The sequence below is a fragment of the Hippocampus guttulatus genome, chromosome 14, assembly GCF_054856545.1.
Source record: "Hippocampus guttulatus isolate MCC_2025c chromosome 14, RoL_Hgut_1.0, whole genome shotgun sequence".
Taxonomy (NCBI): Eukaryota; Metazoa; Chordata; class Actinopteri; order Syngnathiformes; family Syngnathidae; genus Hippocampus; species Hippocampus guttulatus.
The window spans coordinates 17387156-17406426 of NC_141274.1; the positions used below are offsets into that span (position 1 = coordinate 17387156).

Sequence of the window (19271 nt, forward strand, 5' to 3'; positions counted from 1 at the left end):
GCATCCGGTTTCACATTGTGAGACCCTGGCCTGTCAGAGAGTGTCAAAGGATTAATTTGGCAGGAATTTAGTTTCTTGGCCTCTTTGATGTACTCAAGTTTTTTGTGATCTGTCCACACAATGAATGGAACTTGCGCGCCCTCCAACCAGTGTCTCCATTCCTCTAAGGCAGGGGTGTCAAACTCATTTCATATTGTGGGTCGCATACGGCCTCGGTCGATGTCAAGTGGGCCAGACCATTAAAATTATACCATACTCCGCTATAAATAACCAAAATATCATGTATTTCCTTTGTTTTGATATAGCGAAGCACAAGAACATGAGGAAAATGTTGAAATGTACCTACATTTCATTTACCTAACATTTCATAAAACACCTTCAGTCATAATTTTACAGTTTGAGCCCTGCAAGTCCCAGGGACTTGCTAATCAGAAAAGGTTGAGTCCCATTATGCATTGAGAGAGCCCCAAATTTCGAATTCTGAAATGGTATGCTTATTCAATTGCATATGATAATAACACAAACAACAACAATATACATCGATAATAGGTTTATTTCTTATAAACAAATGCTGCAATAATTTAATTAATTCAGGCATAGAAGATTATTATCGCAAAAAACTATCCAACTTTAACTGCTTCCTCTGTGATGTCTGCGCAATAAATTTTCACAACACTTGTTTGCAACACTTGTTTTAACGTTACACGACTTGGCAATCGTCTGCTTTCCACGGGGTGAAGGCCAAGCTCGCCAATCTCGTCTCAAGAGAACGGAAATCTCATCACGCGAGATTACTTAATGCAAGATCAAAACAACAATTGCGGCGATGATCAAACTGCGATCGTTGACTGAGAAATTTCCTTGCGTCCCAAAAACGCACATTATTTGGAACTGTGCGTCTGGCTGGAAAATTATGCGTCTCGGACGTGGGATGCAGAGTTAACGAGATGGCTGCACCTTAGATTTCTTTCGATAAAATGTGCAATTTACTTTTATCATTCACATATATGCAGTGCAACTGATCCCACTGATTGTACAAAGGCACAAAATTTGAACAATAAGTATTTAAAAATACAGTCATGCATTTTAGGATTAAACGAGATTCATAAAGAAAGGATTTTTTAAACCATTTGCACGTGCATATGAAATCTAAATGTAACCCCGGCCCACACTTTACAAACTAAAGAGAAAACAGTGTGCCCCCTAGTGGATAATACATGGATTGCATCTTATTAAAAATATTCATTCCGTGTCATTTTATGCATTTTTTCATTTTTAAATCATCCCGCGGGCCTGATCGAACCCGCTACTCTAAGGCAACCTTAACAGCCAGCAGGTCCCGGTTGCCTACGTCTCTGCGGAACTCAGACTGCGAGACAGGAAGGCGCAGGGATGCATCTTGCCATCTATCTCAGACCGCTGAGACAGAATCGCCCCGATTCCCTCATTAGAGGCATCCATCTCCACCAGTTTTAATACTGTCAAGGTAAGACACCAAGCCACCATCATGGAAATTAAGGTTTTAATTGACCCTGGGGCTGATGAGATCTTGATGGACTCGATTCTTGCCAAGAAGTCATCATACCACCCAACAAGGCTAGTGCCCTTAAAGGTGATATTTTATTCACCATAACGCATATCACTGAACCCATAGCCGATACCATAGACCAGGGGTGCCCAAACTTTTTGGATCAAAGATCGACTTTTCGTTCAACCAACCTCCCGGGATCGCCGCTTACCGCTTACCGCGCACGCACACCCGCACACACACACACACAAACGCACACAGGCGCGCGCGATGAGAAGCCAAACACAGAAGCAAGCGATGCACTTTTGCAGCCTGTTGACTATCGTAGCTCACACGTACCGTTTTAAAGTGCTCTAGATTCCTATTCTTTGCCCGTTGCCCGTGCCCTCGGTGAATTGTACACAAAGCAAACTCTGAATGAGAATAATGACGATCAAAGATATAGTGCAACAGCTCTGATCACAAGCTGCAATTGCAGACTGCTGAGCACTAACAACTTCCGCTGACGTAGTTCACGCGCCACCGTACGTTAAAGATTTACCCGCTTTATTTTATTTTAAAAATATTTTTGGGGGGAAATGAGACTGATAGGAGGATTAGGGTGCAGTGTACATTAACACAAAAATATATTACTAACATGTACAAAGACACACAAATGTTTTTGTTTTTTTTTCTCCTCTACACCTTTCGGATCTAATTGGGACGAGTCCTAGATATAGCAGTCGATCAGGATCGACGTAATGGGCACCCCTGCCATAGACAATGAGTGATATGATAAGCTTTTGCCTTTATTATTCAACAGCACACACTCTGGTGCTGGGGTATCCGTGGCTCAGAAGCCACAACCCAAAAGCAGACTGGCCTACCGACAAGATTCTGGGGTAGGGAGAGGATTGTGGAAGCAAGTGTCTGCAAGACACTTGCAAGACTCAGGGGGGGCTACCACCATTATTACCATCAGTGCCAACCAGCTACCACCATCTCAAAGAGGTTTTTAATAAAGTCAAGGCCATGTCACTCCCACCACATCGACTATGCAATGCATTTCATTCCTGGATCCACCATTCCCAATTGGCGACTCTACTCAGTGGCTCCGAACACCAGGCCAGAAAGACATCGAGTCACCACTGAATGAGGGACTCATCCGGCCATCATCGTCCCCTGTTAGAGCTGGATTCTTCTTTATAGGCACGACCATGTATTGACTACAATCCTCTCAATAATGTCACTATAAAGAATGGCTACAACCAGTCCCTCTAATGTCATCCGTTGGTAATTTTTTCGCAGTTTTACACTTAATATCTTTGTATGCATGTTGTGAAGCTGTTTAAGTGTAAAAATAATCATAATTATTATCTTTCCTTTAGTACACAGTACTAAGGTGGCATGGTTGTCAACTGGTTAGCACATCCGCTTTACAGAGGTTTGCAGAGGTTTGGTGTTTGATTCCGAGCCCTGGCCTTCCGGTGTGAAACTGCGTGGGTTTTCTCCTCTCACTTTCCAAAAATATGCATGATAGGTTAATTGAAGCTTGGTGTGATTGTGAGTATGAATGGTCGTCTATGTGCATCCTGCGATTGGCTGGCAACCAGTTTAGGGTCTACTACCCCAAGATGGCTGGGATAGGCTCCGGCAAGCTTGCAACCCTCGTGAGGATAAGCGGTTTGGATCATGGATGGATGAAAGTTACTACACAAAAAATTAGTTCGCTTGAATGTTGCTGAATATCTTTTTGTGAAACTTTTTTTTGTCCACCTGTGTTGCACCTGTATTGAATGTTATTCAGTACATTACCTCTTGACCAAACTGTGTTGAGTACTGTCACGTTCCGTATTTGACAGCAGGGGGCAGGCGTTCTTGCTTGCCGCCTGCACACCTGCCACCCATTTGCTGGTGATTACACCTGCTATATTTAGGCGCTCCGGCAGTCGACTCACTGCCGGAGTATTCCACGCCGTGCCATTGCTGTTGCCTATACCTTCTCGATCGAACATTACGTTAAGACTATTGAAAATCGTTGCATCCCTGGATATCTCGTGTGTAATTATAGTATTTGCTTAATCTTTTTAACGCGTTTTCTGTTGTCTCGTTATTATTTCCTGGTTTTCGTTTTTAACCAGCGCTTTCTGTTTTCCGTTTTGACGGGGTTGTAATAAATATTATTTCTGTGACAAAGTTCCTTTCCTTTGCCTGCTATTTCGGTGATCCATTTATTCCCAGTGTGTTGCGCACGAAGTGATTACTCTGTCGCTTCGGGCGCAACGTGACAAGTAGAGTCAGTTTTGGTTTGCTGTTTGATAGTTTAGTCCTGTCATGGTTCGTTCCTGTCTTTTGCTTTTGTTTCAGCTCCGACTGGGAGGGCAGGGCGTTTCCTCCAGCGGCGCACCTGTTCCTTGTTGTAATCATGGTATTAACCACCATGCTTTTTCGGATGATTGACCTTGCTCGCTGTTTTGCCTCGTGATATTTTCTAGACCTCACGCCCATGGTCATAGTCATTCTTGCCCGCTTAGATTCGCGTTATGTAAATGATTCTTTCTCTCTTGATTTAGTTCCGTGTATTGGAATTCTTGCCATTTTGTTTATTAGTTAATCTCGGATTCTTCTTTTGCCTTGCCTTTTGCAGGCGCATTTTGTTCATGTCGTACTTTTCCTGCCTCTTTGTTGCCAGGGATTTATTTTTGTACTTTATAGAAAATGAAGGACGAACAAATTGTTACTGTCTATATTTCCTATTAAGCAGTTTCACCTTTGGTGTTCTGATGCCATCTAGTGGCGATTGTTGGCCAGAACAAATTATTGGTAGAAAGGTTCCATCCGACCCTAGTTGCCGAGCACATTTACTAGCGCACATTAAAGGATAGCTGGAGAGACTATGTCACCCAGCTGGCCTCGGAACGCCTAGGGATCCCCTGGGAAGAGCTAGAAGAAGTGGCTGGGGAGAGGGAAGTCTGGGCTTCCCTGTTCAAGCTGCTGCCCCCGCGACCTGACCCCGGATAAGCGGTAGAAGATGGATGGATGGACATTAAAGGATATGTTTTGTGAGCGCTGTAGAGCCATTTTGTTCGACAAAGAAAGTGCCGAGAGCCAATTATACGAAGCAAGAATTTCGGCAAAGATTTAGCCCTTTATGGGTGTGAACCCACGAGGTTTGTGTGTATTTTATGTTAAATCAATTGTCTTCATGGTTTTGTATTTTATTTGGTTTGTAATGCCACTTGTTTGGATGTTTCATGTTCGTGGGACCAGTTCTCACGGGTTGCCAGGAATTAAACCCTGTATCTCAATTGGACTTCGTGTCGTCACTCATGCCGCATCCTGAGAACGCTACATAAACATTTTTGTTACGCGTTTTAACTCTGCCGACATTTGTGGGATCCAAACACCCTTTGGTTCGTTCCCGAACCTTGTCAAGTCCTGCTTAACTTTACAGTATATGTGAGTGTGCAGTAATGAATCTGATAGAGACATGGTATGATTCGAATTTTTGAGCATTCCATACCTTCCATTGCACCAGTCGTGGAGGCAGGTGGTGATGGGTCTTGGTCCATAAGGGTTCTATATCGAATTGATCCAGAGCAGCTGACAGTGCTGCCACCATCCTCTGATCGAGAGTTGCGCAAACCCTGCTGTTTTGAAAAGGCAATGACCTAGAAAGACAGATTACAGTAAAAAGTGACCTCATGTTAGTTTACTAAGGGAAAGTCAAAATCCACTGAGCACACCTCCACATTTACAACGAAGATTCAGTGTTTCAATGCTCACTTGGTTTTCAGTGTCAGAAAATAATTTACAGAGGACCCCTGCTATTTGGGGCGGCCCATGAATAGCAATAATCCATGTGTAATTGACAGCCATTGAAAGCATTGGAGGAGCAAAGTTTTTTTTAGAGTCCTAACTTAAAATACACTTCATAAACATGAATGAATAAGTGTTGTCCATGAAAAACGACGAAAAATGGGGGAAAAGAACCCCCCCAAATAAACAAAAAAATATATACATCTTGATTTAAATAGTACTTTTATAACAGCTAATACAACACAACACAGTGTACAACATAAAACATTGATGATAATACAATCGTAACAACTCTTCCTACATACACCATGTTGTTAGAAGCGGTTACAGTATAGATGAAAGAGGAGACAATGAAAGTTTCTTTTCACCAATGGTTCAGAGACGTCATGATTTCAGCATGCATGACGTCACACACATTTGCGACAGGCTAAATTTGAAAGTTAACAAGAAGCTGTAGCGTTCATTGAAAAAAAACAAGAGGTCTCCTGTCGCACCTTCGTAAATCCGCTTCAATTCCAAGCGCCAACACTCAAATCCAAATTCATAGCCACGCTCCATGCCAATGCTCTTCTCTCCTCATCCTCAGCTCCACCAGCCATCCATCCAGCCGCACTAACACAGACTCTTTCAACAATGCCGAGATCTCCTCCGAGCAAAACAGGGCTGTGAAAAATGTTGCTCACCACAGGCACAAAAAAAACCCAAAACACAAGCGCCCCTTGGCTGTCAAGTGGCAACAATCAAATAGCGCCGACATTTCCCCCATCTAAATCAGTGCTGGCACAGACATGGTGCCAAGAAGGCACAACCATCAAGCACAGACCTCTCTCCTTTGATCATGGCCAAAATGCTGAGAACAGCCCATAATGGTTCCCCACGAAGTACAACAAAGACCATATAGTAAAACAAATGACAAAAAAAACAAAACAAAACTGCAGAGCTCCTGACGACTACTTGAGGACAACGGCCAACTATGGTGCCATCTTGAGTAAAAGAATAAATCAATAAATACATTAAAAAATATATTGAAAAATAAACACAAATATGTGAAACAGGCTCCCAGTTTGATGGCGTGCTAACAGGTTGAGTGTCCTGCTCCTCTTTAATATTTTACAAAATCTTCTACAATAAATTGAACAAGTGAACACTTGAAATGAACTGGAGGGTCACTAAAATACTCTGATGGGATCTGCGCTGGGCAAGCAGTTTAAAGGACAAGGGTAATCATCACAATCAAAAATTGAATTCCCACAAACAAGACTGCGTGAGGTTACATCGAATTCTACCCTAATGGCAGAGGTTGAAGTTAGCCGGATGTTAGGGGTAGCAAAGGTAATGGTGGCAGAGGATCCAAAAGCGAAGGAGATGGGGGAAGGATGGGTGCAGAGGAGGAAAATGTGGAGCCAGGCTAGGCAGCGAGGCAGGTAGGCACTGGAACAAGACAAGAACAATTGAGTATGCCCAAAAAATACAAAATTGGCAAGCGTGTGCAGTAGCAATACCACTCATAATGCAAGAATCATCTGGCACCCGCTTGCAGAACCCCAGAACTCTTATACGCAGGAGGTGATTGCTGATCAGCTACAGGCGTGGGAGCACCCTCCGGCCCAGCCTGGTAATTAAAGGGAAAAAGACGCAGAGGGTCCCTGGAAATGGGCTCTCCAAAATAAAAGCACAGAAGGAAGAGGGTCTGTGATGACACATCACACCAGAGCTCTGATGAAAATGATAATCCCCAGCCCATTCTTGAGGCCATCAAAGAATTAAGAGCAGATTTTTGCAGGAGATTTGACGGCGATTTGACGGAGAATTGACAGAGTTTTGACGGTGATTGAAGGAGTGTGTAAAGAAAGTGGTGAATCCTCTGAATGACTTAGGGCACAAAGGTTTGCATCTCCGAGGCAGAGAGCACAATGGATAGCCTTGTGGCTACGGTTCCCAGCCTTGAAAATAAGAACAAGGTAAAGGAGGAAAAGCTCAACGACCTTGATGCAGCCGAAACAACCTAGAGCTGAACACGCTCAAGACGGAGAGATGATCGTGCCCTGTGTCAACCGTCGAGACCTTCAAGTTCCTGGGAATCACAGTCTCCCAGGACATGAAGTGGGAGGTCAACACCAACTCCATCCTGAAAAGGGCCCAGCAGAGGATGTACTTCCTGAGGCTGCTGAGGAAGCATGGCCTGCCACAGGAGGTGCTACGACAATTCTACACGGCAGTCATCGAATCAATCCTGTGTTCTTCCATCACGGTTTGGTTTGGGCCCGCCACAAAAAAGGACAAAATCCGACTTCAACGGCCAGTTAGGACGGCGGAAAAAATCATTGGCACCGCCCTACCAACTCTTGAGGACTTGCACACTGCAAGAACCAAGACAAGGGCACGGAAAATCCTACTGGACCCCTCGCACCCTGCCGACCACCTTTTCCAGCTACTCCCCTCAGGCAGGCGCAACCGATCCATGCGCACCAAATCCAGCAGACACTTAAACAGCTTCTTCCCTCTAGCCATTAACTCCCTAAACAGTAACCCAAGGTCAAATATTAGGCTAGTAAACCTCCCAGAAGGTGCAGAGGACACCAACGCCTGCGCTTTCCTCAAGACGTGGATGCCGGCATTGCTCTCCCAAATACAAGTTTGACTCTAGAAAGAGCTTATCAAATTCAGGAGTTGATGAGGAAATATGATATTCCTCTGAAACATTTTTTCAAATATCTTCAGTTAAGGAGTTTCATTGAGCAAAATAAATAAATTAATTAAATAAATTACAGGTCTTCGCCGCCCCTAACCAGGCTTGAGGAAATGATGACAAGGACTCCTTTTGGAAAGGGCATTGTTTCAGAATTTTATGACATTTTAAAAGCCTCCTCGATAGAGTCTTCTGATTCCAAGCTCACGGCATGAAACTAAGATTAAAGGTGGAATTAACCTTGCAGCAGTGGTGTAGTGCATGTAGGACAGCTTAGACAGGTACAGGTAACACTCGCTTGAGACTATTACAATACAATTGGCCGATGAGGTCAGGATCTTGTTCTTGTGTGTCTCCAGCAGGTGGCGGTGGAGGGCTTTCCCTCCAGCATGCACTTCTGCTGCCAATTTGATCATCAATTTATGACAATTGTTTAAGGAATCCCCAAGCGCTAAGTCTTCGTCGGATTATTGACCTTGTTGCTGCTCTTGCTCAAGTGTTGTTTTCTAGACCTCTTGATCTCATCATTGTTTTGCTCTCGAGTCTCTCGCCTTGTAAGTATTTACATGTATCTTATTTTGTCTTTGATCTTGCTCATGTTTTTGTTTCGTCTCGTGATTTTGTTTACATACCGTATTTTCACGACTATAAGGCGCCATTAAAAGTCTTAAATTTTCTCCAAAATGGAAAGGACGCCTTATAATGCGGAGCGTCTAGTGTATGCGCCGATTTCCAAAGCCTGACTGAGAGCACCTCTGGCCGACACGCTGTTTATATAGAGAAAGGCTGTCATGATTCGGTTTAGGGACCAACAGGTGGCACTGTAGGGCTCCCCCGGCAGCTGCACACCTGTTGGTCATTTGGTAATTAGTTGTATAAAAGGAATCCTGCCCGAACACTCTGTCGGGTCATTGTTTGCTTATTGCTACTGTCATGTGTGTTGCTGTTTGCTCTTGGCTTCGGTTATGTTTAGTTCATTGTTATGTTTTAGCTTTAGTCATGGTTTTTGTTTGATACTTTGGACTTTGTTTGTTTTGGATGTAGTTTTCTTTGTTTTAAATACAATTCTTCAAATACACCCTGCTCCTCCCTCCTGCCTGCTTTTTGGGGTCCACCACCACCTTGATACGTGACAAAGGCGGAGTGAGTGACGACAGGCATGCGGAAGTCCGCCAATGAGTGAAGGGTGGGCGTGTAAGAGGACGCTAAAGGCACGTCCCTAGCAGGTACCAGTCGCCAATGAGGTGAAGGGTGGGCGTGTAAGAGGACGCTAAAGGCACGTCCCTAGCAGGTGCCAGTCGCCAATGAGGTGAAGGGTGGGCGTGTAAGAGGACGCTAAAGGCACGCCCCTAGCAGGTACCTGTCGCCAGTGAGTGAAGGGTGAGCATGTAGGAGGCGAAGAGAAAAACGTGAGTACATTGTAAAATGGCTAAATAAAGTACAACCGAACTCGGTTTTGCTTCTGTTGCCTTTTTAAAAACGTGTTTTTAGCGTGCGTGCATGCATGCCGTATGTTTAAGCTGGCGTATGTTTTACCATGCCTGGCTGCGCCCAATAATACAGTGCGTTTTGTGTATGTGTCAAATACAGAAATAGCACCCCTTACTGAGACTGCGCCCAACAACACGGTGCGCCGAATGGTCGTGAAAATACGGTACTCAGATTTCCTTGCCTTTGCAAGGGTTTTTTTGTCAATGTATTATTTTTCCTTGTTCTTTTTGACCAGCGATTTCTGTTTATATTCTGTTGATGCGCTTTTGTTATTAAATACATATTTTTCTTATGGATTTTGTTTTTGTCTATGTTTCCTCTACCAGCTGGGCGACCTTAAAAAGGCGCAGGCTTGGCAAATGCGAACGGAGATTTAGCCCACCACTTGAGTTGGTGATGATTCGGGTGATGGACCCCTGCTATACAGGGGGTTTTATGCAGACACTCAACTCACTAACTCACATAGTTCAGTTCAATCATTGTATGTGAAAATAAATGGTTAGTAACTATCAAATACCTTTTTTGAGGTTGTATCTTGCTTTGTTGAAGGAAAGTATTATTTAAAAAGAAAAAAGTAGTGCTAGGGTCAGTTATGCTGAAACAATATAATTCACTTTTATTCGCCATAATTTTGGAATTTTGATGAAGCTATCTTCAAATGTTGCTCGAATGAAAGTGATTTTTAAAAAATATGTACAGTATATTTTATTGTTCAAAATTTTGACATGTACTACCACATATAACAGAAAAAAGTACTGAAATTGGTACCATTGAGTATCAGTTTTGATTCCCAAAGAATCAGAACAGAATAGTTATTGTTATTGGTTTGGAGAGGTTGGAAGTTATCGGTGACCAGTATCGGTGAGGAAAAACCTTTATCAACCTTTTTGTTTACCTATCATCCAATTGGTGACAGCTCTACAGTCTCTGTATTAAAAAAATAAATATCCAAAATGATAGAAACAACATATTAGAGCTGTTTCAATAGGAATAAAAATCAATAATCACCTGCATGAGTCGAGGCTGACCTCCTGCACTGAGAGGTCTGCAAGGGATCGTGGTCTTTTCCGCAACTCTCATCCATTTCTGTTTAGCAGATCCAACCATATCAAAAGTGCTGTCTTCCGATTCACTCTCCTGATCCTTGGTAGTAGAATTTTCCTCCTCAGGAATGTGAACTAATTGAGAAGATCCAGGACGTGACTGAATAACCATTCTTGGTCCAGCGGCAAAGCTAGTTCCTCCATTCTGGGTCAGGGTATTTTTATTGGCTATTGGAACACAGCTTGCAGCTATTTTTATATAAGAGGTTGGGATGTGGGTTCCAACTTCCTGGCCAGTGGCTGAAGGGAAGTGGGTTAGACTGTGGACCTCAGTGTTCAAACCTATGGCAGATGATTCAGATGAGTAGTGGAGTTGCACATCTCTTTGAGGAGACAAGGAAGCGGGTTTTATGCCATCCATGGCCTGGAGGGACAGCTTTCTCTTGTCATTTTTATTCTTCCACTGGCTGAGGAGTTGCTTAGATCTGGTTGAATCCATTGAAGTATGGATAGAGGCATGACGCCTTGGAATGCGACATCCCTCCAATGATGAGCCACCATGGGACCTGGAGGCATAAGCAAAACGACCTTTTACATGTATGTATAAACTAGGAACTAAAGCAGCAATTAAAGATGAATGATGAACGCAGAGTATGATTCTTGAACTCGCCAAGTACTGTCTTCCTAAGAACATACGCGATAATGTTCTTCCTAAGAACGCGAGTCTCTTTCTAAATTGAAATGGACTTCTCCCCACAACTCTCATGTACTGTATTTCGCACGAAATGCACCCGATGCATCTTTGATTTAAGCTAACTGACAATAACAAACTCGGGTATTCTATGCACACTTGGTTTATGCCCATTTTATATTGGAACAAGATATTTGGTTTATGCGTATTTTCAATTGGAACAGGCTAATTGGTTAATACATATTTTCAATTGGAACAGGATAATTGGCTAATGAGTATTTTCAATTGGAACAGGATACAGTAATTGGTTAATGCGTATATTCAATAGGAACAGTACTTGGGCCACGGCTGGACAAGAACAAGACATAAGAAAGCAAATTAAGAAATGCTAAGGACTCTCTGTAGCATGAAAAAAGGCCACTCTAACAGACATGGGCTGGTTCAAAATGTGGCAGGATACAAGACGGTCTGACAAAGGATAGGAGTATATGCAGACTATTGATACTAAAGAATGCGACAGAAAATCACCACAATGAAGAGACACAATGGGAGGAATCAAACCTTATGTAAATAAGAGGAAACAATTACCGGTACTATAATGTAAAATATGATATGACAACATGGACAACGACAGGACTAAAAACGTATAATTTGCCATAAATGACGAGACATGACACTACAGCACTGAAAACAAATCAAATCTCAACCTAGTAAATACATATGCAAGCATATCTGACGATGATCTTAATTTGATTTACTAACACCGATTTATAATGTATCATTTATCATTTTTATAATAGAAAAATTCAACAGATTTATACAATCTACAACTTTCAACTTCGAAAACAACTTTCAGCTACAACATCAACTTCTGTTTCAACATTCAGCTCAGGTTTTTTCAGCTTCAAATTCACTCCATTTAATTCAACTTTACCAAGCGTAAATATGGCATGAAAATGTCACTTTCAGGTCACTAAACCAGCCCAAAGCTTGCAAGAAAGCAACTAAAGTGTCATGTTTCAGTTTGTGACCAACAGGTGGCACTGTGGGGCTTTTCCCTGCAGCTGCACACCTGTTGGTCGTTAGATAATTAGTGGCTTTAAAAGGACTCCCAGCCCGAGCACTCATTGTCGGGTCATTGTTGCTGTTGACTACTGTCATGTTTGTTTGTTGCTCTTTGCTGCTGTCATGTTTGTTTGTCTGTCATGTTTCTGTTGTTGATAGTTTTGAGTTTCAGTCATGGTTTTTGTTTGCTACTTTGGATTCGTTTCGTTATTAGGACTATGTTTTTGGATTTAGTATTTTCTGTTTTACACTTCTTCAAGTACACCCTGCTCCTCCCTCCTGCCTGCTTTTTGGGGTCCACCACCACCTCGTATCGTGACATAAAGTGGGCTATTATTCATTTTAAACTCCCTTGGTCATGTGCACTGACCAGGTTGATGGATGATTGTATAATCCAGAAAATATTGATCGAATGTGTATCTTAGAGTGTGGAAAGGGCAAGTCGGGTGTGGTATCAAAAGGCCTGTATCATGCTAGTTTCATCTTTACACGGTTAACTATAGCCCTATAAATTATTATATATTGTCCAACTCTTAAAATAATGGCCTAAGTCAAATTTAGACTTTTTTTTTTTTTTTTGCCTTCAAAATCTGCTCAGTATGCTGGCCACCTCTGCTAAAATTGGCTACCTCCCTCATGAAACAGATCATTAAATTCTAGGCCGTTTTTTGTGTTTTCTGAATTTTTTTTTAAAAATAACCAATTATTTCAAGGTGACGACAGTACCCTTGGCACAATGGCGATCTAGCGCTACGATGCTCATCTTTCCTACTTATTGGTAAAATCAGGTTTAAGCTTTCTTTTTTTTTTCAGACAATGGTGTTTTTTTTCGTGAAGAGAAAAACTCATACCTATCTGACAGTTTCAGCTGTCACTTCAGCCTTCATCAGAGCTGTCTCTGCTTCCTTGTGACGCGTCTTAAAAACAAGGAAGCAGTGACACCTCTGACAAAGGCTGAAGTGACAGCCAAAACAGTTAGCTACATAAGAATTTTTCTCTTCACCCAAAAGATCATTGTCTGGGAAAAAAAAGCCTTAAACCTAATTAAACAATTGTGATGTAATTTCTTATGAACTATGTTATTTTGGTGGCTATTTTTCTAACCTAGAATTAGGGCACCTGGCTCACTAAAACCTGCCTCTCCTCGTGAGGCTGCCGCGACCCTTTCATGATGTCCTAAAGCTGGCTACTGCACTCACCACCCACCAAATAGCAAATAGTAATGAAGTCGTATAAGTATATATGTGCTGTATAAGATTGAGGACCCAATCCTTTTTTGGGATTGGACGGAGCTGGGTGCTTAGACAGCAGGAATGAGCAAGGATGCTGAGAGATGGGTTCACGGAGGAAAACGTTACTTTGGAGGTGTTTTGGGTGAGGAATTATTTTAACATTTTAAATCTAAACCCCCCCAAAAATGTTCATTTTGCATTCTACAGGCCCTTTAATACATACTTAAATAGGACTGGACTTGTGTCAAGAATTTGATTATAGAGAAGTCAAGATGAAAAGTGACTAAAGAGCGCAAAGAAACAAAAAGATGCCGGTAATCGAACGCAATGGGTGCTAACATGCTGTTAAACACTATCTAAGAATATGACGATGAAAAAGAAGATACACGGGCATCTTAAAAGTTTTTGTCTAATGCCATTTCAAAGATGAAGAATAAGAAGATGAGTAGAAAAACATTTTATTAGCAAAAATACATGACTAGAAAACTACAAAGTCAAACTTATTCAGTGAATGATAGCACAGTAACAGCAAAATGTTAAACAACAGGAGAGACAAAGATGCCACGTTGGGGAATTTTTATATTTGCATTTGTGTCTGTGAAATTCAGTAATGGGCATTCTCTGGTTCGTTACACACTAAATTTGAGAAATAGCAACACCTACTTTGGCTGCCTCCTGGACAAATAATTGCATTTTTGCTGCAGGTGTTTTCCACCAACCTTAAATCAACGGCCTTAGTATTTTTCTGAGAATCTGTGGACGATTTTGGTTTTTCTCTTCGGTAATGAATGCTCCATTTTAAAACAAAATATTTTACACTACAGCAGCACACCAAGAAGGGGCTAGGGGGCTCTCGCTTTTTCCCCTTGTGGCCTAAAGTGTGTTTCCTTTTTTTGCTTGTGCCTTGTGTGTGAAAGCCTGTCTGCGTTCTTTCAAACACAAATGTTATGCAACTCAGCCAAAATTGGTGGAAAATAAAACTTATTTAAGAATTAAGACGGTTAATACAACATTTGACATAGCGAGTGTTAAAATGAGAGCGGGGAGGGAAGCAAGCAAATCAGGGAGTTGCAACTCGATATACTGCCCTACAAATTTATTCATACACACACTACTAGAGCCAGTAAAACTATTACATTTTATAACCAGTTGTTTCACACATTTACAAGGTGATACTGAATGCATCATTTACTATTGTGCACACATGAGCTATTAGATGCTGAGCAGGCTGAACAAGCCATGTAAATTGAGTCAAACAATAATTGATGATGTAGAATGTTGATAATGTAGACATTTGATGACAAATTATTTAGTAATGTCGAGCGATGATGTGGAGTGAGTCAATCCTATTTTGATGATTGCCCAGCCCTTTTATATCAAGATGACAGCATTTTGATACAATGTGTGTCATGAATTCAATTCACTGATCTAACTTAGGCTGATATTACTTCTCCACCTAACTTGCTAGCCATGAAGTCTGAAAATGAGGATAAAGTCAAAAGTGTTGTGAGCGACTGGCTGAAACATCAATCCAAAGATTTGTACGCTGAGAGAATATGGAAGCTTGTGCAGAGATGGGAAAAGTGTGCGACAGTGTTCAGAGACTGCGTTGAAAAAAAAAGTAAACTTCTATCTGTATTCGAAGTCTGTATACCAAAAAATTCACCTTATTTATTGAATGACCCTCATACATCTTTTTTTTTTCATTCTCATTCAAAGTTTGTGTGATCAACGACAGCTAATTTCTAACGAAGAGTTGCATATTAAAACAATGTTGATAATGTAGACATAGTTTTATAGTCCATTTTCGATTCCTCTTGAAATTTCATCCTTGGACCAAATTTGTCTAACCTTGTATGATATTTTTACTTCATTACTTCCTTGATTCCCCCCATGAGAAGTTCCGACTATATATACTCGGGCTCGCCTCCACGCCTTAACATGGTTTCCCAATGATTCTGGGAGTAAAATTGGGAGTAAAAATTAGAGGACTGATACCATGAGTAAAATTATTCCACGATTTCCCTTGTCCGGACTCCGGTAACTGGGGCCGTGCTCTGAAGCCAGGTCTGGGGGTGGGGCTTGCTGGTGAATGCCTGGTGGCCGGGCCTGCACCCTTGGGGGCTGACCGGGCTCAGCCTGAAAAAGCAACGTTGGTCATTCTTCCCATAGGCTCAACACCTGTGGGAGGATCCAAGGGGTCGGGCTTCCTGTGTCCTGGGCGGCGGGAAAAGGCTGGGAATTTGGCGGTCTGTTTCTCAGCGAAAGAAACTACGTAGAATGTCACCACTCTGGCAGGGAAGGAGCCCAAGCGGGTGCCCCATCTATAAGACAAACTGTCAACACAAGCAGACTACTTTTGATTTTCATCGATCTTGACGGGAGAATTTTGATCCTGGTTGGTCAATGTAAATGTTCCCTTTCTGGTGGGTTCTCGGAGAAGCCGCCCCATTGTCCCCACCCCCTGCGTGGCACCTTCTTCAAAATTCAAGTTCAAGTTTCTTTTTTAATTTGTCTCAAAGATTTTAAATTGCCACAATGCTGAATTTAAAACAAATACTTTAAATCAATTTGGAATAACTGGCAAGGCAAGGCCCCTCCGTGAGTCGTCACCTTACCGTGGTGGAGGGGTTTGTGTGTCCCAATGATCCTAGGAGCTAAATTGTCTGGGGCTTTATGCCCCTGGCAGGGTCACCCATGGCAAATAGGTTCTAGGTGAGGGACCAGACAAAGCACGGCTCAAAGACCCCTTATGATGAGAAAAATATATGGACCAAGGTTTCCCTTGCCCGGACGCGGGTCACTGGGGCCCCCCTCTGGAGCCAGGCCTGGAGGTGGGGCTCGTTGGCAAGCGCCTGGTGGCCGGGCCTACACCCAAGGGGCCCGGCCGGGCACAGCCCGAAGAGGCAACGTGGGTCCCCCTTCCCATGGGCTCACCACCCATGAGAGGGGCCAAAGGGGTCGGGTGCAACGTGAGCTGGGCGACAGCCAAAGGCGGGGACCCTGGCGGTCCGATCCTCGGCTGCAGAAGCTAGCTCTTGGGACATGCAATGTCACCTCTCTGGCAGGGAAGGAGCCCGAGCTGGTGTGTGAGGCAGAGAATTTCCGACTGGATATAGTCGGACTTGCCTCCACACACAGCCTGGGTTCTGGTACCAGTTCTCTCGAGAGGGGTTGGACTCTCTTCCACTCTGGAGTTGCTCACGGTGAGAGGCGCAGAGCAGGTGTGGGCATACTCATTGCCCCCCGGCTCAGTGCCTGTACATTGGGGTTCACACCGGTAGACGAGAGGGTTGCCTCCCTCCGCCTTCGGGTGGGGGGACGGGTCCTGACTGTTGTTTGTGCATATGCACCAAACAGCAGCTCAGCATACCCTCCCTTTTTGGAGTCCTTGGAGGGTGTGCTGGAGAGTACTCCTGCTGGGGACTCCCTTGTTCTACTGGGGGACTTCAATGCTCACGTGGGCAATGACAGTGAGACCTGGAGGGGCGTGACTGGGAGGAACGGCCCCCCCGATCAGAACTCGAGTGGTGTTTTGTTATTGGACTTCTGTGCTCGCCACGGATTGTCCATAACGAACACCTTGTTCAAAGATAAGGGTGTCCATATGTGCACTTGGCACCAGGACACCCTAGGCCGCAGTTCGATGATCGACTTTGTAGTTGTATCATCGGATTTGCGGCCGCATGTTCTGGACACTCGGGTGAAGAGAGGGGCGGAGCTGTCAACTGATCACCACCTGGTGGTGAGTAGGCTCCGATGGTGGGGGAAGATGCCGGTCCGTCCTGGCAGACCCAAACGTATTGTGAGGGTTTGTTGGGAGCGTCTGGCGGAATCCCCTGTCAGAAGGAGTTTCAACTCCCACCTCCGACAGAGCTTTTCCCATGTTCCGGGGGAGGCGGGGGACATTGAGCCCGAGTGGACCATGTTCCGTGCCTCTATTGTTGAGGCGGCCAATCTGAGTTGTGGCCGTAAGGTGGTTGGTGCCTGTCGTGGCGGCAACCCCCGTACTCGCTGGTGTCCAGCAGTAAGGGATGCCGTCAAGCTGAAGAAGGAATCCTATCGAGCCTTTATGGCCTGTGGGACCCCAGAGGCAGCTGACGGGTATCGACTGGCCAAGCGGAACGCAGCTTCGGTGGTCGCCGAGGCAAAAACCCGAGCGTGGGAAGAGTTCGGTGAGGCCATGGAAGCCGACTTCCGGACGGCTTCGAGGAAATTCTGGTCCACCATCCGACGTCTCAGGAGGGGGAAGCAGTGCACCACTAACACTGTGTACAGTGGGGATGGGGCGCTGCTGACTTCGACTCGGGACGTTGTGAACCGGTGGGCAGAGTACTTCGAAGACCTCCTCAACTCCACCAACACGCCTTCCTTGGAGGAAGCAGAGCCTGGGGACTCTGAGGTGGGCTCTCCTATCTCTGTGGTTGAAGTCACCGATGTGGTTAAAAAGCTCCTCGGTGGCAAGGCCCCAGGGGTGGATGAGATCCGCCCGGAGCTTCTCAAGGCTCTGGATGTTGTGGGGCTGTCCTGGTTGACACGCCTCTGCAACATCGCGTGGTCAACGGGGAGAGTGCCTCTGGATTGGCAGACCGGGGTGGTAGTCCCTCCTTTTAAAAAGGAGGACCGGATGGTGTGTTCCAACTACAGAGGCATCAGCCTCCCTGGTAAGGTCTATTCAGGGGTGCTGGAGAGGAGGGTCCATCAGGAAGTCGAGCCTCAGATTGAGGAGGAGCAGTGTGGTTTTCGTCCCGGCCGTGGAACAGTGGACCAGCTCTACACCCTTAGCAGGGTCCTCGAGGGTATGTGGGAATTCGCCCAACCAGTCTACATGTGTTTTGTGGACTTGGAGAAGGCGTTTGACCGTGTCCCTCGGGGAGTTCTGTGGGGGGTGCTTCGTGGGTATGGGCTACCGAACCCCCTGATACGGGCTGTTCGGTCACTATACTGCCGATGTCAGAGTTTGGTTCGCATTGCCGGCAGTAAGTCGGAATCGTTTCCAGTGGGGGTAGGACTCCGCCAAGGCTGCCCTTTGTCGCCGATTCTGTTCATAACCTTTATGGACAGAATTTCTAGGCTCAGCCGAAGTGTTGAGGGGGTCCGTTTTGGGGGCCTCAGTATTGCATCCCTGCTTTTTGCAGATGATGTGGTGCTGTTGGCTCCTTCAAACAGGGCTCTCCAACTCTCACTGGAGCGTCTCGCAGCCGAGTGTGAAGCGGTTGGGATGAAGATCAGTACCTCCAAATCTGAAACCAGTCGGAAAAGGGTGGAGTGTCCCCTCCGGGTCGGGGAGGAGATCTTGCCCCAAGTGGAGGAGTTCAAGTATCTTGGGGTCTTGTTCACGAGTGGGGGCAGGAGGGAGCGGGAGATCGACAGGCGGATCGGTGCAGCGTCTGCTGTGATGCGGACGTTGTATATGTCTGTCGTGGTGAAGAAGGAGCTGAGCCAAAGGGCGAAGCTCTCAATTTACCGGTCGATCTACGTTCCAACCCTCATCTAAGGTCACGAGCTATGGGTCGTGACCGAAAGAACGAGATCCCGGTTACAAGCGGCCGAAATGAGTTTTCTCCGCAGGGTGTCCGGGCTCTCCCTTAGAGATAAGGTGAGAAGCTCGGTCATCCGGGAGGGGCTCAGAGTCGAGCCGCTTCTCCTCCACATCGAGAGGAGCCAGATGAGGTGGCTTGGGCATCTGATTCGGATGCCTCCTGAGCGCCTCCCTGGTGAGGTGTTCCGGGCA

The 19271-nt window shown here is 44.7% G+C and overlaps 1 protein-coding gene across 3 annotated transcripts in view; it reads right to left on the reverse strand.

Moving 5' to 3' along the window:
- LOC147195556 (phospholipid phosphatase-related protein type 4-like) overlaps window positions 1-19271 on the reverse strand; it is a 95868-nt gene that overhangs the window by 8410 nt on the left and 68187 nt on the right. For all 3 annotated transcript variants that reach the window (XM_086129567.1, XM_086129568.1, XM_086129569.1), the window contains exons 9-10: window positions 10515-11115; window positions 5031-5178 (exon numbers count right to left, since the gene is read on the reverse strand). In XM_086129567.1, coding sequence (XP_085985693.1) covers window positions 5031-5178; window positions 10515-11115 — 749 coding nt within the window. The remainder of the gene's footprint in view (window positions 1-5030; window positions 5179-10514; window positions 11116-19271) is intronic.